The sequence below is a fragment of the Alexandromys fortis genome, unplaced genomic scaffold (assembly GCF_014885135.2).
Source record: "Alexandromys fortis isolate MF-2015 unplaced genomic scaffold, M_Fortis_MF-2015_v1.1 scaffold_277, whole genome shotgun sequence".
In the NCBI taxonomy this organism is placed as follows: domain Eukaryota; kingdom Metazoa; phylum Chordata; class Mammalia; order Rodentia; family Cricetidae; genus Alexandromys; species Alexandromys fortis.
The window spans coordinates 463366-482623 of record NW_026068153.1 but is presented as its reverse complement, the minus strand read 5'-3'; the positions used below and the strand labels follow the sequence as shown (position 1 = coordinate 482623).

General features: G+C 45.2%; 1 protein-coding gene across 7 annotated transcripts in view; it reads left to right on the top strand.

Annotated features, from left to right (window-relative positions):
* The window catches only part of Kcnma1 (potassium calcium-activated channel subfamily M alpha 1), a 717904-nt gene that overhangs the window by 620786 nt on the left and 77860 nt on the right, over positions 1-19258 (top strand). For all 7 annotated transcript variants that reach the window (XM_050127309.1, XM_050127310.1, XM_050127305.1 and 4 more), the window contains 2 exons: positions 5116-5209; positions 18531-18654. In XM_050127309.1, coding sequence (XP_049983266.1) covers positions 5116-5209; positions 18531-18654 — 218 coding nt within the window. The remainder of the gene's footprint in view (positions 1-5115; positions 5210-18530; positions 18655-19258) is intronic.

Below are 19258 nucleotides of genomic sequence, written 5' to 3'. Positions count from 1 at the left end.
ACAGCAGATAGATAGCCAACATGACCCCTCTGGAAAGTACCTGTGTTCCACTGATATCACAGAGAAATATGACACATCACAGACTCTTTGTAGTTGTTATTTCTGCTGAGGAGACGGTACCTGAGATAGAACCCAGGACATAATCACACATGCTGAGCAAGCAGTCTACCTTTGAGCTATACCCTGAACCCCCAGCATTACTCTTTCTGAGAAGCGTCTGAGGAGTAGCATTTAGGTTTAGATCAAGGTAAGCAGCGATGTCAAAACCAAGATGGCCAATCAGGCTGACGGTCTGGGGAGAGAAGCAGCAGTATAGCAACGAAGGATAAAGACTTGGACAGAAAGGATAAAGAGCGTTGACCAGGACTCTCTCCAGCTGGGAGCTAGTAGGCCTGATCCTGCTGTGTGTGCACCCATGTATGTTGTGGGTGAGAAGAGGAATTCTTTATATGTCTGGAGATTCCTACTCAAAGAAGATTGTTTTCTGAATTTTCAGATGTCCCTCCTCCACCAAGGATTTCTGGAAGTCAATGGAGGGAAAAAGAAAGAAAAGACCCTCCTCTTCAGCCATGAGGGAGAAACTTCCATTCTAACACAAAAGCATAGTTGTATTTAGTATTAAAACCAGTTGGTAACTTTTGTAATGACCAATTTCACTAGGGATTAATTTCAGTTTTCTTCTCTCCTTATTCCTCGGCAGTCAAGGCTGACGCTAGAGCACGCTATCACAAAGACCCGTTTGTGCACAAGAATGCAACTCCCAATTCTCAACATGTGCCTAAGCCAGGTGACAGAGTGCTGGGCTTTGTCCCAATGTGTAATAATTGCCTGGTGCCCCTCAGCCTTTCTCTGTAACATGCTAAGCTCAGTTGAAGAAGAGAGAGGACTACCGTGGCTTTCAGCATGCATTAACTTGTTTGGGCCACAAAATTTGAAACAGAAAAGCCATAAAAAAATGGATAATCAGTAAAACAACCCCACTCTCCCACTAGCAGCTTGCGCCCTGACTTCAGTGGGAAGCCCCTTCAGCGTGATCCCTTTGTGTTCAAGCATGCCATTTATTCTGAGTGACTCCAGTGTGAATATGACATTACTAATGATCTGCTAAGTGTGTGCAGATGTGGGTTACTCCAGATGTGGTGATTAATAACGTAATGGAGATAGCTGTTTGACTCATGTTTATGAGTTGTTGCCTTTTATTACTTTTCTGAGTTTATTTGCTTTGAGCTATTTTTTAAGCCCAGCCAACAAACCCACCTTCAAATCTAAGAGCTTCATCCTCCCCCCCCCCCTCCTAAATCTTATGAAGAAAACAGGGAAGAGGGAAATGCCCTAGGCTGGAGGGGACTGCTGGATTCATCCCACACACGTATCAGACTGCTCCGGCAACCTGAAAATCACAGTCACGCCCATTTCAAGGACCCTTACAAGAGGCATCAGTGAACCCCACCATAATATTTGCAGCTTAGGGAGTAACACAAAGGCAGGGATTTCTTTCTTTTCTTTTCTTTTTTTTTAATCTAGTAAAATATGTGATCATTTCGAAGTAAGGCCAGGCCCCTGGCCAGTGTTTCTGGAAGACGTTGCTTTGCTCTTGCTTAAAAACAGAATGCTGATGGAAAGTGGAATGAAATGTTGTTACAGATGCTCAGCTCTGCGTTAAGGCTGTTGGAATTACCGCCACATCTTAAATCAATTCCCAGAGCATTGTCTGGAGGTTATGTCACTGAAATAATGAATCCTCTTTAGTCAAGAAAACGCAAACATGTTAAAACATCATTGTAAGTTTAAATTAAACTCCAGCGCAAACCAGGGGATCTGAAGCCTCATTAGACCGGCCTGACATTTTTCTAACGCTGACTCTTCTCCCCAAACTGTAAAACTGTTAGATTCAGGGCCTATTAGACAAGAGAGCACTGGGAAGTTACAACAGAACATTAAGTGTTATACTTAGGGATGTGCAAAAACAAGCCCTTGAATTTTATGAGGACTCGGAGACTGGAGAGAGTTTGCCTCCTATAAAAATTCCACATTAGATTCCCGAACTTGTTTGTATTTTGAAGAAGCTGGTAACTCAGGCTTCTTTAAAGGAGCATGTCTTCATGCAGCCCACTCCACGCAGAGGCCAGGGAAAATGCTAGGAAGGTATATTGCAATTAGCCAGAAAGCAGGTTCAATGCAAGCCCGTGGGTATGCCTGCTTGCGAGGCAGTGGTTTGCTACTTCAACATGTTTGTCTTTCATGAAAGTGAGTAAATTTCAGTCTCTCCTTTAATCCCATTTTTATTTCTCCCATGTAGTCATAGAAGCCATGAAACAAGAATCATATCTTAGAGCTCAGCTAGAAGGTTTTCTAGATCTGCTTTTTTTTTTAAATATACAGAAATTGGTGGAACCCATAGGAAGGATAATAATTAAATATGTTTTATGTCCTACTTAGTAAGGAGAATTTATCCATGCTCCGCTTCTGAGACCTAAGCCATGTGTAATGTTACCCATTACACAGCATTCATATATTTAAGCTGAGGACATTTTCCATCCCAGCTCTTCAGGGACCAGATTTCCAGGCTCCAAATAAAGCTTTGAACATGGTTCCATTGAAGTGAACAAATCCCAGCTTAAATGCACTATGATTATGATGGATGATCTCTCAGAGTTGCAATGAAAATAAATAGTTGCCTTGCATAGAAGCAGGCATCACAGTCCTTCCGCAGTAAGGTGTCTCCCTGGAGCTGGCTAACACATATTAACTTACAGATCTCCCATCTGAAGAGCAGTGGCAGCAAACAGCCAAGGCTAGGTAAATGGAAAAGGAATGCTTAATCCAAGAGGATATTTTCTTAGAGGCCCAGAGCTAATGGGGAAGGAAAAGTTCAGCAAAGAATTCAGCAGAAAAGCCAATGAAAGTAACTAATAGAGACTCTTTCCATAATTGGCCACAGCCATGGTGACGTGTGGTGGTCTTGAGGAATGCTGGCAGTTGACTAGGATAGACGAAAGACCTTTTGGGGCATTGCTCTGTAAGCTTATGAAAGGAGAAGAATAATTTATACCCCAATAAACATACTTACGCTCTCAAAAATTAAACACTCATTTAAGTAGTGTGGTAACAACTATATGGGTCACCCTGCTGCAGTTTAACAGTGGTCCATATTAAAAGGTGACCTTGGATTATGCAAAGAATCAATGCAAGACTTCCTTCTCCAGCCAAAGGTGGGGAAACGTAAAAGTCTATTTAGGCATGTGTGTGAGCACGTACACACACTCATACTTTAGCCTGCTTTGAATTGCTTTGGATGCCTGTCCCCCGTCCTCTGAAAGGAAGATGAATTCAGGTCAAACTCAGAGTGCCTGTTTGCTGGCTGGGAGATGCATATCAACTCTAAGTGATTTTTTTTTCAATACCATTTATGTGGCTTGTATTTATTTCTTTAATCTTTTAAGTGCTGCTTAGTCTCAGTGTGATTTGCTGTGGATACTCATTTCTGATAAGACGCGATATCCTCCCAGCCACATAGCCTCAGCCTGGAGCACTAGGTGACTGATAGGGTCTCAGCCTGAGTGGAGCCTAGGGTGGGAGGTGGGGGTGGAGGAGGGAGCAGGTGGCAGGGGGAATGGGTTGTGAGCCTTTGCAGGTCCTTTCTGGCCTTGATTCCATCTGGTATTCCTCTCACCCAGTCACACCATTTTCCCCTTGCCTTGGGTCAGTCAGAATGAGGTAACCCCAAACCGACAGTAGGGCAGAGACGAAGAAGTGTGACATTCTGAAGCAAAGCTGGAGGTCCGTCAGACCGGTGGAACCCCTTTGGTGCTGTGTCCTCACTGCCCATGTTTCTTTAGGGTTTTCAGAGAGGTGCTCTAGAGAGCCTGCTCTGTTATTGGTCATCTGGACAATAGCAAGCGGCTGAGCTGGCTGCCCCCTCCCCAAGCCTCATACATATTAACATACACCAAGCTTCTTTTGATGTTGTCACTACTAATATTTCTCTTCTTAGCTTTAAGGTAACTTCCATGCATTCTGAGTTTCGGGGCTGTTTCCTCCTAGTCATATGACAATCAACTCTGAAACTCCAAGGATCCTCTGTTCCCATCTCGACATGGCAGTGTTAGCCTGGACTGTGTGAGGGTGGGGGGAGCAGGGCTAGAGTTTTGTTGCACATGTCTTTGGGTGACAGGCTGGGCGAGTATTACCCAGCTGCGCTCTCAGAAAGCAAGCATGGTGCAGGCTAACCCGTCTCCACTGCTTCTTAGTGGGTGTCTCTGGGCAAAAGCCGCAGAGTGCAGTGCGCTGTGTTGTCTGTGAGTAAAGCTTCACATTGCTTAGTGATCTGTGTGGTTCAGACATTTGGAAAGCAAGCTTACGGTTTCCAGGCCGTCTCTGCCGCCCTCCATCCCCCACCCGCCACTGCCTCCTCTGGGGGTGTCATCCTTCAGTGACAGCCTTCTCCTTCATTCCAGTGCTCTTCTCCAGCCCCAAGTACGCTCCCTGGTGGCCGCTGCAAGGAAGAGAGCTGAGCTGGGCTGGGGACTCTTGAGCCCACATGCACTAGGGTTCCCAGCCCTGGGAACCCTGCCAGTGAAACATGGGCAGCTAAGGCCTGGAATCCCTGCCTCTCCTCAAGGCTCTTGCTGTGGGTGCAAGGGTTGGGAACCAGTTACGTTGGTTCACTTATAGAAGCAGCAGGCTGGCTGTTAATCCGCTACCTCAAATACAACTCTATTTCTGATTTTGGTTACAAGAAAATTCGTTTGATTATTCAACCAAGCAAAGTATTAATTCCTAACCAAAATTAACTCCTAAAAATAATGATATGTATTTTTATATGTAGATAAAATCACTACTTCTCATTCTTTCTTACACCAGGGCATTTATAGGTTGTTCTAGTCTCTTTACAGTGCATGTTCAAGGGTTGGTGCATAAAGCAGTATTGCTTCACCCTCCTCTCAGCCGGCCTCTCTGACTAACGCATTCCGTCTTTGTTACTGGGCCTCTAAAGGCAGCCCTGACTCTCTAGTGAGTGACTGAGCCTTGAATGTGTGTCCTTTGATATCTTGCCTGTGTTTCGCAGTCTTCCCTCAAACTGTTCATAATCTCACAAGCTGCCTGTATTTGCAGTTGAAGATGAGCAGCCGCCAACGCTGTCACCCAAAAAAAAGCAACGTAATGGGGGTATGAGGAACTCACCCAACTCCTCCCCGAAGCTGATGAGGTAAGCAGATCCCCCAGCATGGTCACCTCCCCAGCTCCATTTCCGGCCTCTCCACCTGCCCAAGCCCAGGCCCAGACCTTCCTCCTCAGTCAGCTCCATGGGGGAGGGGAGAGAGATCGTTAGATGGCTTCGTAAAGGCTGGAGTATTTATTCTGTCAGCTTGACAGCAGTTAATGATAGAGCTGAAAAAATTCTGTCACGAAAAACAGTTTGAAAAGCTGTTTGAAAAATACATAGGCTTTAAAGTCTTAGCTGTCACCATGTCCTGTCTGTGTGTAGTTACTAAACTGCAGTGGCACTAATGACGCCGGGAACCAATCAGAGGAACTCTGTGGTTAGTTTGCCTGCGGCAAGACTCTTTCTGCTGGAGTCCCTCTGAGGACTGGTTTCTGTACTTAAGGCCATATGTGAGATGTATCATCACAATCAAAAATGAACCTGAAGATTACCTTCCTTTTATCCTGTCGATGAAAATCAAATTTCTGTTAATTGATTTTGACTGAGGAAAAAAAAGTTTAATAATCCATGGGCTTGCCAATGCAAAGTTCAAAAGTAATCCAGTTCTGCTCAGGTTAAAAGCAATATTAATTATGGAACTGGTTGTGCTAGCAACCTTCCTTCCTTCCTTCCCTCCTTCTTCCTTTCTTCCTTCCTTCCTTCCCTCCTCCTTCCTTCCTTCCCTCCTTCTTCCTTTCTTCCTTCCTTTCTTCCTTCCTTTCTTCCTTCCTTCCTTCCTTCCTTCCTTCCTTCCTTCCTTCCTTCCTTCTTTCCTCCCGTCCCTCCTTCCTTTCTCTCTCAGTCTATCTCTCTTTTCCTTTCTCTTCTCCCCATTTCTAAACTATGACATCACCTAATAAATAACAAATTAAAACAGAGTCTCAATACAACTCTACAAATTCCTGTTTGGGCAAATTCCTTGTGTCACCTTTGTCTCTTTGATTGTTCCCCAGTCTCATCATCTATTTCCTCAAACCTCTTAACTCTCCCACACTTTCATGAGAAGGAATGATTTCAGATCCTGGAATTAGTTCGAAGGGTAAAGGGTTTGCTCTACAAACTTAAGACCTGAGTTTAAGACCCACGATCCACGGGTTCTGGGGGAGGAGCCAGGTGCAGAGGCTCATGGGTAATACTAAAACTGGAGAGAAAGAGACAGGTGGGTTCTTAAGGCTTGCTGGCCAGCCACACTGGACTACTTGGTTAGTTGTAAGTCAGAGAACTCTAAGTGAGAGACCCTGTCTCAAAAGAAAAGGTGGATAGTGCCTGAGGAATGACGTTGTGCTCTGGGGTGTGTGTGTTTGTGTGTGTGTGTGTGTGTGTGTGTGCGTGCGCGTGCGCACACACACACACACGCACGCACTCACATGTGTTCTACAGAGAGAGAGGGAGGAAAGGGACTGAGATTTCAGAACTGTACTGCTCATCTTCTGGAAATCCCTGCCTTTCTGACATCACTTTCCTCTTCCATGGCCAAGGACCCCTCTCCTTTAGTTTCCCGACATGGACTTCTCCACCCTGTGCCTGCCTCACCTCTCTCTGAGTCATAGATTGGGACTTGTCTTTCAGGGATGGGGACGTGGGTTCCCAGTGGCAGATCCACCTGGCCCTTTCTCTCTCTCTTGTCATGTGTGCCCCTCTCTGTTCCGTGAAAGGCTACCTTCAGTGTCCTAAACCTCCTCTGTGCAGCCTTGCTGGGGTTCTGCTGATTTACATGCATGTTTACAGTTTACTACGAGAAGGAATAAAACGCACCAGCTGCCAAGCCACTGGGTTTTATGACACCAGTTGTCAGCCTAGCATTCAAGTCCTATTTACTCACCTTTAGGTAATCGGCTTATCTAATGCTAATAGTTTTCTCCATTTAAAGGAGAGAAAAGCCCAAGTGCTTTCTTTTGCCTAAATTTAGAGAAGCAAATAAATAAATAAAGAGGAATCTGAAAAATGTGAAACCTTGGGAGCCCAATTCCCTGTCCCTGTTTGCTATGTAAAGTATGACTCGTCGCTTTGATCTTGAGCAATAATCATTCTGAGGAGTTACACTGTTTTCATATGCTTCAAAGCTGTGTCAAAGTTTTGCTGCTTAAGGGTACTTCTTTATTCTGTTGGCTCTTGGGTACCAAGATGACAGGTCTCCTGTAAGAGGTGGAGGCTTTTTTAAGTCGTAGCCTTCAGCAAAACATCAAATTACCAAATCCAGGGTAACATACTTCTACACAAATGCCTTTCCTGTAGATATATTATAGCATATATATTAAATACTTTAGTGTTACGTGCTACATTTTATGTGCAATAGAAAGTGATGGTTTGAAGTAGCCTTGGGGGGACTTTTTTCCATAAGCAGAGAAAGCTAGTGTATACCATATCAAGTATGGTTTTTACAGGACTTTCTGCCCGAAGGCCTTTGTAAATAAGTAATGATCAACAGATTGGCTGTGGGTTTTTGAAAAGCATGCCCATGTCAGTTTGCATGACGGGGGAGAATTTTCAAAGTGGATCTTGCTTTCATTGCCTGCCTGAGAGGGGCTGAGGGAGACAGCCATTCCAGGCCAGAGCTGTCTTCTTCGTAGTACATCAGAATAGCTAAATGGGGGTCAGGTGGCGAGCCAAAACTTGCCAAGCTGCAAAACCCAGGCTTCTTCTGTCAGTGCCCATGGACTGCCTATCCCTCCAAAGTCACCACCTCTGCAATGGCCTCCATCAGAGCTTCCCTGGGAGAGCTGTGCAAGTCGGGACACTCCTCTTTGTCTTTTTTCTCCCAGGTGACATTCTCCAGCTAATTTCAGAGAAGCAGGGACAGGGCCTCTGCTGGGTTCTCCATTTTCCTTCACATCCAGTCTAGCGATGAAGGACCCAGCCACGGGGCCTCCTAGTTGGGCTTTGCAATGTCAGTGAGGCCGCTGCCTCCTGTGCTTTCCAGATCCCTTTTGCTGGTGCACACCCAGCTCCTTCCTGCTTCCTCCTATCTCTTCAAACACCCTTTTTTTACTCTTCAGAAGATGGGACTCGCCGGTCCCATTCCTTATGAACCCTCCCCCACCCCAGATCCATAAAGAAGCTAATGACTTAGTTGAAGTGGACTTTCTGGAGTTCCGTGCCTCACTTTTGAGCAGAATCAATCATTCTGAGTATGGGCAGGTTTTAGTGGCCTATGGGTGGTGATACGAATAGCTCCAGAGAAACTCAGAGCCCAGAATGGCCTGTGATGGTCTGTAATTTACCACCCTGTGCTTCGACAAATAAAACAGGCCCCTGAGTGAGGACGTCCTCCAAATCATGTGCCAGCAGGAAATGTGGGGACTCTGCACTAATGGCCACATCTCCCATTTGTTCTGGTGTCAGGCTCACCCTGATGACTCAGTGCCACTTCATTCTCTGTGTGATCATTATCTGAACAGCCTTGTTTTTGTTGTGTGTCTGTGTGTCTGGATTTGGAGGTAGTAGGTACTTTAGTCAGCCTGACAGAGGCAGCTCCATCACCAGCCGGAGCCATGGCACTGAGGCTGGATATGCGTTGACAGACAACTTTGGCACTGTACCCACTGAGAAGAGAGTCACGGTGTCCTTGAGTCTCTGTTTCTGTCTGTCTCTCTGTCTGTCTCTCTCTCTCTGTCTCTCTCTCTGTCTCTCTCTCTCTCTCTCTCTCTCTCTCCTTCTTTGCTGGTTTCTCAATCTGGAGTTAGTGGAAGAACTTCTCCCAATCTCTACCCAGACACCACACCTGCTGCCTAGTTCGCCCTCCCCAGTGGATCTCTGCTTTGGAGTGTAACCATGTCTCTCCTCAACTTTAAGTCCCCACAGGGCAAGAATTTGATGAAAGCTGTCTAGAAAGTTAGGAAAGTAAGTTCCAATCTGCTGCCCGCCGTGTGATGAACGGTTAAAGCGAACTGGTGTGAATCTAACCTCCTTGTGCTCCCCGCCCAGGAATCTCAAGGCGAATCACCTTCAGTGTGTGCACAGTCGTATTCAAGGGATTGTTTTCTCAAGTGCTTTCTCAGATGATGAGAATCTGTACCTGGGCTCTCACACGTGTTCTCAAAAGGAATCCCAGATGGCTGTGTGTGCCTCAGGTGCCGGTTCACAAAACAGATTAACTCTCATTGCACAGATGTTCCCCGAGGGCCCACTGTGTTGCACGTGTTGTGGGAAGTCTTTGAGGGATAAGTATGGTGTGGTAGAGGGGAATCTAGTCTTCAGAATGAGACAGGGAAGCCCGCGCTGCACAATCGAGTAAGGGTTTATAGCGCCTGTGAACATGGAAATGCTGCTGTCCCTCTGAGCGGCTGTGGCTGATTTTTGAAGGAGGTCCCATTTGCCATCATTATAGAAGAGTCTCTACTGATGTCGCTACCCCCTCTGGCTCATGGTTGCCCGAGCATTATTTCAGAGTGTTGTGCATGTAAACTCATTGATAACTGGAGCTCTCTTAGCAAGTGTATGTTCCCCCATATGACAAATGAAGCAGCTTGGCATAGAGAGGTGAAGTCGATCACATCTGGGGAAGTCTCACATGTTAGAAAGATGGAGGAAAGAGTTGTTGCCCTTAGACCACTGTACATGGCATATTATGATGGCGTCGAAGGGTCCATGGAGAAACATCACTGGAGTTGAAAATGTGTATGTATTCTAGCTTCCCAGTCACGGAGGATCTTGCCTGTTGTAAGCATCGGGAAACTCTTGCAGGTTTTGGAGGCATTGGTACCCTAAGTTGGGTGTGGAAGGATCATTGCTAATGACATGAGGGTGGCCATGGAGTCCCCCATCAGGACCTTTCTGCACTTGTAAATGAGATGTGTAGGAGGGAGCCCACCCAACCTCAGCCTCTGTCACGGTTTTCTGAGTACCAAGGTCTCAGTTTAGGTCACGTGGTATTTCTGACATCAGTTTTGCAATCTGAGCAAGGCAGAGAAGCACAGAAATGAAGATTTCTGTGGGATGTGTCAGGCAGACAATTAATACAGAGATATCTCTTGCCCAGATAGCTGGCTAGCACAGATAATCAATGATGCCCCAAACAGAGACATTGAGCTCTTAGAAGAACACGTCACGTCGTGAGACCTGGAAGCATTAGCCCCCAGTTTCCTGAGAAGGAAGGGAATAGGATTTGAGGGAGCAGACTGTTCTCTTGGGCACTGGCTGATCAGTAGGTGAAATGAACATCTACTTGTTAAGTTGTATCTCCTCTCTTTTGACTCATACCTTTCATGGGGACCTTTTGTTCAGACTTCTCATACCAAACCCTGCCAGTGAGACAGATTCTAATAATAGGAAATGGAAAATTGGCCTGAAGCCCACTCAGGGCTGCAGACAGAAGCCACTCTCACAGCTTTTCCACTGGGCAGAGAAAGAAGGAAGGCATGAGCCAGGTTAGCTAAGTAAATCCATCCCCTAACGCACAAGCTAACAGCTTGTGACAGTCCCCCATGGGACCAGGGAATGAAAACATCATGGGTGTCATAATTCCAGGGTTTGGAGGGACTTGACACAGGAAGCAGGACAAGTTTGTGCTCAGCTGGAGGGCATTGTCCTTTCACTTCAGAGGCCTCATAAAGAACCAAGGACCATGTCCACTCCCTGAGACATTTCTTCAGCATAACAGCAGTAACCTCCGTTTCCCACTGAGGAGGACTCCTAATAAGTGATACTGCATTAGGGGGAGATGGGAAACACTGATGCAGTTAGAACCAGGGAAGCTGAGAGGGTCCCATGTTTACACAGGGTGGCTGGAGCATGGTGTGAAAGTTTTGTTTAGGTGGCTCCATGGTTGGCTGTCTGGAAGAGAGCAGTGGCTGAGTCCTAGAAGGCCACATCTCAGAGGCAATGCTGGCTGTCAAGAGGGTAGTCGCAGAATAGAAGGATTCTGGCAGGTACCAGGCCGTACAGTTCAGTATCTTCACAACAGAATAGAAAATATTACTTACCAGGAGCCAAAAGGCACTCAGGAGTGGGACGTATCTGCCCAGAACTATCTTCTTACTAGAACCAATGCAAGAAGAGAAACTTGAAGTGATGGGCCCCACCTTTCAGAAGTATTCATGTTTTACACCGGAGCCTGAATAGTTCCTTCATTAATAACATCTGTCTGGACCACTAAGGACGTCACACCTGGTTCCTCCCTGCTGAGTACTTAGGGCGGCTGGCTCCAGGCAAACTCCAGGCAGCCTTGATTGCTTAAAGACATACTTTATAGTCTTCCTTCCCACCATGATGCCCTTCTTAATGGCACATAGCCTGTCTTAACTCAAATACACTATTTGTGAAAAATATTAGAAAAGACCAGAACAAGTCATCAAAAGAGAACAAAAGAAATGGGCTCCTGCTGGGTATACATTCTGGACCGCATAATAGGTCTAGTGATGTTCAGAGACAAGAGCTCTTTGACTGGTTCTTACTGTAATCCTGGTTGCTTATTGGGCATTCGTTGTGTCCTCTACTGGTTGCTGAAAAACGCACGGGGGAGAAAATGCAAGATCTGAGTCCTCCCAACGCTTGCCGTTTAATGAATGAGACAGACACACAAATTCTTGTCTCCCAAGGAACAACTCGTACTTCTATAGGAAAAGAGTCATAGAAGTCACTGAAACCGACCATTTTAGCAGAAAGGTGAAGTCTAAGAAACACTCGGCACAACGGCATCTGATAACACAGATGCTCTGTTCCTTGTGGAGGGGTTGTGCTCACATTTCACCCCGCTGCTGCCCATTGCTGGGAGCCCACTGCAGGATGGGGTCAGCCTCTGTCTGTGGGGGATGTTCGTGATGATGGAAAAGGCCTTACCCTGTGATGAAACGTTAAAGTGGGAAGAAGGGTGAAATTCTGAAGCTGCCTAGCCGCTTCCTTCTTTCTGGACATTGTTGGGCTCCTTGTGTTTTAATGTAAGTGTCTGAAGCCCAGTGTTGAACTCAAAGCCACGTAGCAAATTGGGATTTGCTATATTCAGCTGTAAGGGGAACTCTACTCTTTATAATATAATTCGACTTTCTCACAGCAGGTTTGCTTGGAAAGGGATTTGCGGTTTAGCTTCAGGCTCTTGTCTTCAAGGCAAGCTTTTTGTGTCTCTGCTGCGGCAGGGCATTTAGTTCACTTCCTGAGATTAATTGATGGCAAGTGGCATTCCTTGCTCTGCACACCCTCCAAACAAAGATCTTTTATTCTCCTCTTGAAGTCAGGCATGCTTAATTTCTAGCTGTGGACATCGGAGGTAGGAATTGAGAGGCAAGGAGCAAAGAGAAAGAAAGGAAAAAAACAAAACAAAACAAAACCTAGCTCACTGGGGCTGCTGTGTTATAAATAGTGGGCATTCCTAAACCAGCCTTCAGATCTTTGGCACATGACAAAGACTCACACAAGCCTTAATTGATTTTTGAGCCACTCCTTAGCACATTGTCTTGACAAGGGCTCACGGGGGTAATTTTCTACTGAGTATTCATGCAAGCTGTGCACTTCATACATACCCTTGATGTTGTTTGCCCTCTCTTTACAGCTTAGGGCATTGTGGCTTGGGCTGCAGGGGAGCAGAAACAAGACACAGCTGCCTCCTGCAGGGGGGAAGGGGGTAGCCCAGCAGGACTGGCTTCCGGTCAGTCAGACCTCCTCTTTCAAAGCCTTGTTTCCCTCTTTCTCACAGTGCCACTGAAGCTATGCTGCCCCCCCTCCCATGCACATGGGTTGTTGGTAACAGAAAATGCCCATGAGTGTTAGTTTGATGGCCACGTGACAAAATGTGGGGGGAAATTTTAGCATGGTAACATTTGTAAGGTTTTAATTTATGGGAACTCTGTCATGGAGTAGGATGGCCAACAGAAGTAGTCCTATATCTTTCTCATTGGCCTTTTCACTCTGCCTTCTTCCTTTTGGTCATATCAGAGGCACCAAAGCAGGACTAGAGTCTTAGCCAGCAGTAAAGAACAGCGGGGACGGTAGCAGTAAACACTTGTTGAAGCCCATCACTGAGTTGTTCACTGCTTGTGTGACGTGGCTTTGTTTGTGTATGCCCAAGGTTGAATCTATTGCATAAGGATGATATCTAACACTCCCTGTTTTACTGATTGAAAAGCTGAAGCAGGGTACAACTTGGCAAGTATGAGGCAGGCCAGGATTTGAAGACATGCGCTTTTGCCTTTGTGCTTAGGCTCCTTACCCACTGTGTGAACTGCCTCTGAGGAAATAGGAGGTTTCCTGCCTTTATTGGTATCAATCCCTAAACACCATTGGTGAAACTACACTTTTAGATCAATTGAGCAGACTGACTAGTGAACAAACTTCCTCTTCTCTCTAGGGTTAGGCTGTCATTTGTAATGTAGCCCAATGCAGGTTAAAGTTCAATAAACATTACTACTCAAGTAGAGCCGCATTATTCGGGGCAGAAAGTTTCTTTCTCAAAGTTCTAGCGACTAAAAGTTCAAGGTCAAGACTTCGGAAGGACTGATTCTTTCTGAGTTCCTGGAGAAGGAACTGATTTAGCCTCTCTTCCCAATCTGCTGGTCTCTCTCCGTCTCCAGTACTTTATTGTGGCTTTTGTTCTGTCGATGGCTGAGTCTATAATTTCACTCTTGATATATTAAAAAAAAATCAAGTGATGACCTACCCCAGTGATCTTTCTTACTTTTATAAATAGCATAACTCAAAATCTCGTCATATTCTGGTGTACTGAGGGTGAAGATCTTAACATACAAATGGCACACCTGTGCACAGCAGTGAGCTAGCAGCTGCAGCTGTAACCCATCACATCCACTTTCTGTCCCTTTAAAATAAGACAAAGGCTCTGGCACGCCTTAAGTGACAAATGTGCCTTGTATTAATTAAAGAGCTTTCTAGAAGAGTTGTGGATTGCTGTGTAGGTTGGAAATTTCATTCCATGAAAGGGGCTAGTATTTAGTGTTGGTCATCAGGTTCACTAGGTATCAGAGCTCATTGAATTTATTGAAGGTCTTTACAAGTACCTGTGATCATTATCCTGCAAGCTGAAGATGCTGGGATGCCTTGCTCAGAGAGGCTTCCCATGAACCTCCTTTCACGTGCGTAGCAACCTGCCTGGTTCCTCCTGATCTACCTGGACCACAACAATGTTGGCTGGTGTGCTTAATGGCATAAACACAGGCTGTCTTCCAGAAGAACAATTTGTAGAATCCCTGACCCTGGAGACACCCACCATTGAAAGACAGACACTTGAAATTGCTAGAGGGACCCACATGGTAAAGAAACCCATCCTGTCTGGCCCAGAATAATCCTATATTCTCATGCCACTGGGATGAATCACACTCCAGTACCACCACCCCATCACAGCAGAATCCAGGGACCATAACTTTCAATGGAACTGTAAATCAATCAGTCTTCGGTGCTTCTGACCCCACTCTCCAAAAACCTTTTTTTTTACCTATCCACTGCCTTCTAGCCTCTCTCAGCTCAGCAGTGGCCCAATCTCTCCCCAAGAAGAAACTACTGCTTCAAACATGAAGGTCTTCTAGGCTCCCCAGCATTTTTAAGCGACCCCTAAGAGCCCTAGCTCTTGTACCTTGCAAAAGAACCCATTTTCAATATTCTATTTTATGTAACTTTTTTTCCTTTTTGGAAGCACGCTGCTGGGTCTACCTGATGTCATGAGTCAGTCTGTTCTTTGGGTCAGTTGGCTCATCCCTCTGTTGACTGCCAGTGCTCATCTAAGAACATTTCCTACCCTGTCTCTCAGGCTTCTGTGGCTTCCGTTAAGCAGCAGAAAACCAGACGTCTCCAACCGCCACTTTTGGTTACCACTTTGTGGCTGCGTAGACCTCATTTCTTTGAGTGGATCCTGATGGCTGCTGGTGGAACAACACTAACTCACTTTTCACAGCTTGTCAGCTATCCCTATGACCCTTGTCTTAGGGGGTCAACTGTTGCTTTGTTGTTCCCCCTCCTAACTTCCCTGATACTAACCAATGTGGAACAAACAGGTTGTTTCTTAAAGCCTTCATAGCCACATTGTCTTACATGCGAATTTACTATAGCGCACACCCTAGTGTACCATGACCTTTGACCTATGTTTTTTTCCTGCTACATGTGAACCTTCCTTTGACATTGTTACATCCTCCTTTGCTAGCTTAGAATAGGGATCTCATGCTTATTGATAACTTTACTGATTAAAGAGACCAAAGTTGGAACTCCAGGTGCCTTGTCTGTTCTCCAAAGTAAATATCTGCATTCAGGGAGATGTCTCTTCTCTTCTCTTCTCTTCTCTTCTCTTCTCTTCTCTTCTCTTCTCTTCTCTTTCTTTCTTTCTTTCTTTCTTTCTTTCTTTCTTTCTTTTTCTTTCGTGTGTGTGTTCATGTTTCTCAGATCAGACCCTTTGGGGGACATGCTTGGTGAGATCTAGGCCAGACTCAGAGATCTATGTGGAAAACAGAGTCTATGTGACGCTCCCCGGAGACTTGCTGCATGATTCTGCATGTTAGAGGCACAAATCATGGCTTGAAACCCTAGCTGCTTTCCCTAAATCCCATCCTTAGTTAGTTCATAATTAACTTTCATTGTCACTTTTTTCTTTCAGTGATGGGCAGTTGTCCATCCATTTTTCTCCTTTCTACCATGGTTACAGGCCATTCTTACCTAGACATACCTTCAAGAATGAACCCATTGTTTCAAGCCAAAACATATCAACCTCTCTCCCAGGGCATATTTTTTTTCAATGAATTTTTGCCTCCCTGTTATATTTTCAGCTTACCTAGGAATATGTGAATATGGTTCTGGCTATCTTTTAAGACTTACTGCACTAGAAGTGGGTCCCAGGCATTTGAAATCTAAGACAATACCCTCTTTCCCACCAACAATAAGGACAAATGAATATGAACTTGATTCCATCTTCAGTGCAGATTTAAGATTCTCTTGCAACCCAAAACAAGTTCTTCAAGGGCTGAAAAAAGACTTTACTTTCTCAACCCTCTTTTTTATGGTAGCTTTTGTCCACCTACCTATGACAGATGCTGGATATCTATGAAACTATTCAAGATTTCTCAAAGGTGAATAAGAAAGCCTCTCATGTACTAAAGTGTGTGTGTGTATGTGTGTGTGTGTGTTTTGTGTGAATGTGCATACAAATGTTGGGGGTGGTTACCCCTGTGCGTGCATGTAGCAGGCAGAGCTTGAGGTCATATGTCTTCCTTTATTGCTGTCCACTTTAGTCTTTGATACAGGTCTCTCCAGAAATCTCACCAACTAGGCTGTGCTGGCTGGCCAGTTAGCTCTCTGGACTCGCCTGTCTTCTCCCTTCATTTCTGGGGAAGCAGTCATAAGCCACAGTTCTATGGGTGCCAGGACTCTGAAGCTAGGTCCTTATGCTTGTACAGCGAGCTCTTTACCCACTAACCACCACCTCTTTGTCTCCAGACCATCAAATGATGCTTTCATCATGTTCTGTGACCCGTTAAATCAGTTTTCAAATCAATAGTTGCCCCTCTTTAGCATTTATGTTTTTTAATTTTATTTACTTTGTATGTGTGGGGGGTGGGCATGGATGTATTCATGGAGTGTGGGTGTGGAAACACAAACGCCAGTGTGTGTGGCAGTCAGAGGACAACCGCACGGAGTCGTTTCTCTCTAAACACCTTACACGGCTTCCAGGATTACACTCAAGTGTCAGGACTTGCACAGCCAGCACCTTTACCAATGATCAATCTTACTGACCCTTATTTTAGCACTTTTGCACACAGCTTTGTATGTGAGAGGTGTCCTGGTACTCTATGGCCCCTGAAGACCTCTCAGCAACTGGGCCTCTGAGATGCTACTCCGAATTGGGTTGTTCTGTTCCTTTAAAGATCAGATGTGACAGTTCCTGCAGTCATCTAGCATGCTCCTTGAAGATGACTCCACAGGATCTCATCACATGGTATTTGTCATTTGCTGTGGCCTCAAAGCAAATCACCGAGAATGAAAACACACACCGAGTTTCTAGCTCTGTGTGTGGAAGGCATACTAGACAGGCCATGCTAGAGATCCAAAGGCTTAATTTTGTCATTAAACAAGATTAGAGAGATTGCTGCTCTACCCTCTATGGTCAGAGCACAGAGATGAGAAACACGAGGCATGTCTTGGAAAGAAATATAAAAGCTTAAATAAATACTATTCTTTAATGTTTGAAGTACATCATTTTAAAGGTAGCATCATGTCACTGTACCATTTTGAAATTTGAATCTGTTTCTGTCTTTGGTTGAAGTTGGCTTAAGGATAATTTCGTTGCAGGATAGATCTTCTTAGGATAATATCTTAATTTTCTGTGGTTCGTTGTTGCAGATGCCAACACGAGCTTCCCACACACGAGCTTTGATATGGCTGACCATATCAAAGATAGAGCCAGAGATGGTGACTATAGCCTGAGCTGGAGGGCTTGTTTATTATACTGTGTGCATGGGAGAACTGCCTGATTCCATTGTGATTCCTAAGGTTGTCAGTTAGACCCTGCCGACTCACTGGAGGGGCAGCCTCTATACAGCCATTCTTCCAGAAGGAGTGGATGTAGTCTTGAGAGTATGAAACGAGTTTATTAAGATGCTTCAGAGCTTGAGGCTCTCATCCAAGGAATGCTACGTTGGGAATTGAAGGTGGGGATGCAGAGCCCTGTCATTGGACAGTTAAGCACAAATACAGTTGTCAAGGCAAGGAGAGAGGGTGTTGTTTAGTATTGAAATCATGTATTCCAGATGTGGACATTTGGTAGTCAATCTGCTCTGAAGTGACACGCTGTTGAATCTTTAAAGGCCTTCAGCTGGGGAGAGCGAAATCTGATTGGGCAAATTGCTAAAATATTTAAAGTGCAGCCTGTTAAAGCTTTTACTGCGAAGAGCATCGTGTCAGAAGTTGTAGTCAGAAAGAGCGAGTAATTGGCTTTCCATCCTGATGCCAGTCAGCCAGCACGATGCTCTATTCCTATTCCTTCCTCTTCATTGCCAATGCTAATAGCAACTCTTTGGGGTGTGAGTGTGTGTGCGTGTGCGTGTGTGTGTGTGTGTGTGTGTGTGCTGGGGAAGGTGGATAGCTAGTAAAACGAGACAACAAGGAATGAGATAATCATAAAAAGTGAAGCTAACCCCACAAAGTGGCATGAAGCACATTTACAAAATAGGCAGGAGAAAGGCAGAATTACTACCTGACATAGTCAAATGCCATCCAAAGGGGTGTGTGGTCTGGGCAGCTGCCTTTCAGGGGACATGCTCTGCAGGAGAGAAGGAAGATGGCCATTGGTGACAGCCACTTTCTCGGCATCTGTCATCTCCTCCGAGATGTAAGTTGAGGACCCTTTGCATTTATTATTTATCGCATTTTCCACTTAGGTTTTGCTGCCTTTTCTCCCCAGGCATGACCCCTTGTTAATCCCTGGCAATGATCAGATTGACAACATGGACTCCAATGTGAAAAAGTACGACTCCACTGGGATGTTTCACTGGTGTGCACCCAAGGAGATCGAGAAAGTCATCCTGGTGAGTAAGGGAATGTGGACTGGGTGTCCTTCCCCTTTGCCTGGCTTGATAACTTTTGCTCAGAGTAGATTTCCTGACTGAGTAGCAGAGTCCACTGTAACTTTGCCCTAGCTATTTTTGATAACTAAAATTCTGAGCAAAGATCGAGGTGACTAGATCTTGGATCAGAACTTAAGCTTAAAGGAGAATTTTGTTCATTTTTCTCTCAAGAGCAGAATTTTCAGTCTCTCCATTTTCATCAGGACAATAGTAGTGGTTATGTCCTGTCACAAGGTCTCACGGGAGGTGGGATGCGTGCCGTTCCTGGTCTTCATCTGCTCTGCCATCTGGTCGTTTCATGGCCTTAGGCCGGTTGTCCGACAGTGCATTTTAATCACATTACGTGTGAGGAGATGGATGCGAACTGCTCAAGCTTCATGATTGTGAAAGTCCACGGAGGCACCATCTTTCTTCCCTCTTGCTAGTGTCGTGATTATTCTAGTAATATTAACTGCATTATTTTCTGTTATAAGAAATTTTTGGATTTTTTTGGTATATGTATATTTATGTGTGCACTTGGTGTGTGTGTTTGCCCGTGTGCACACACATGTGCCAGAGACCAATA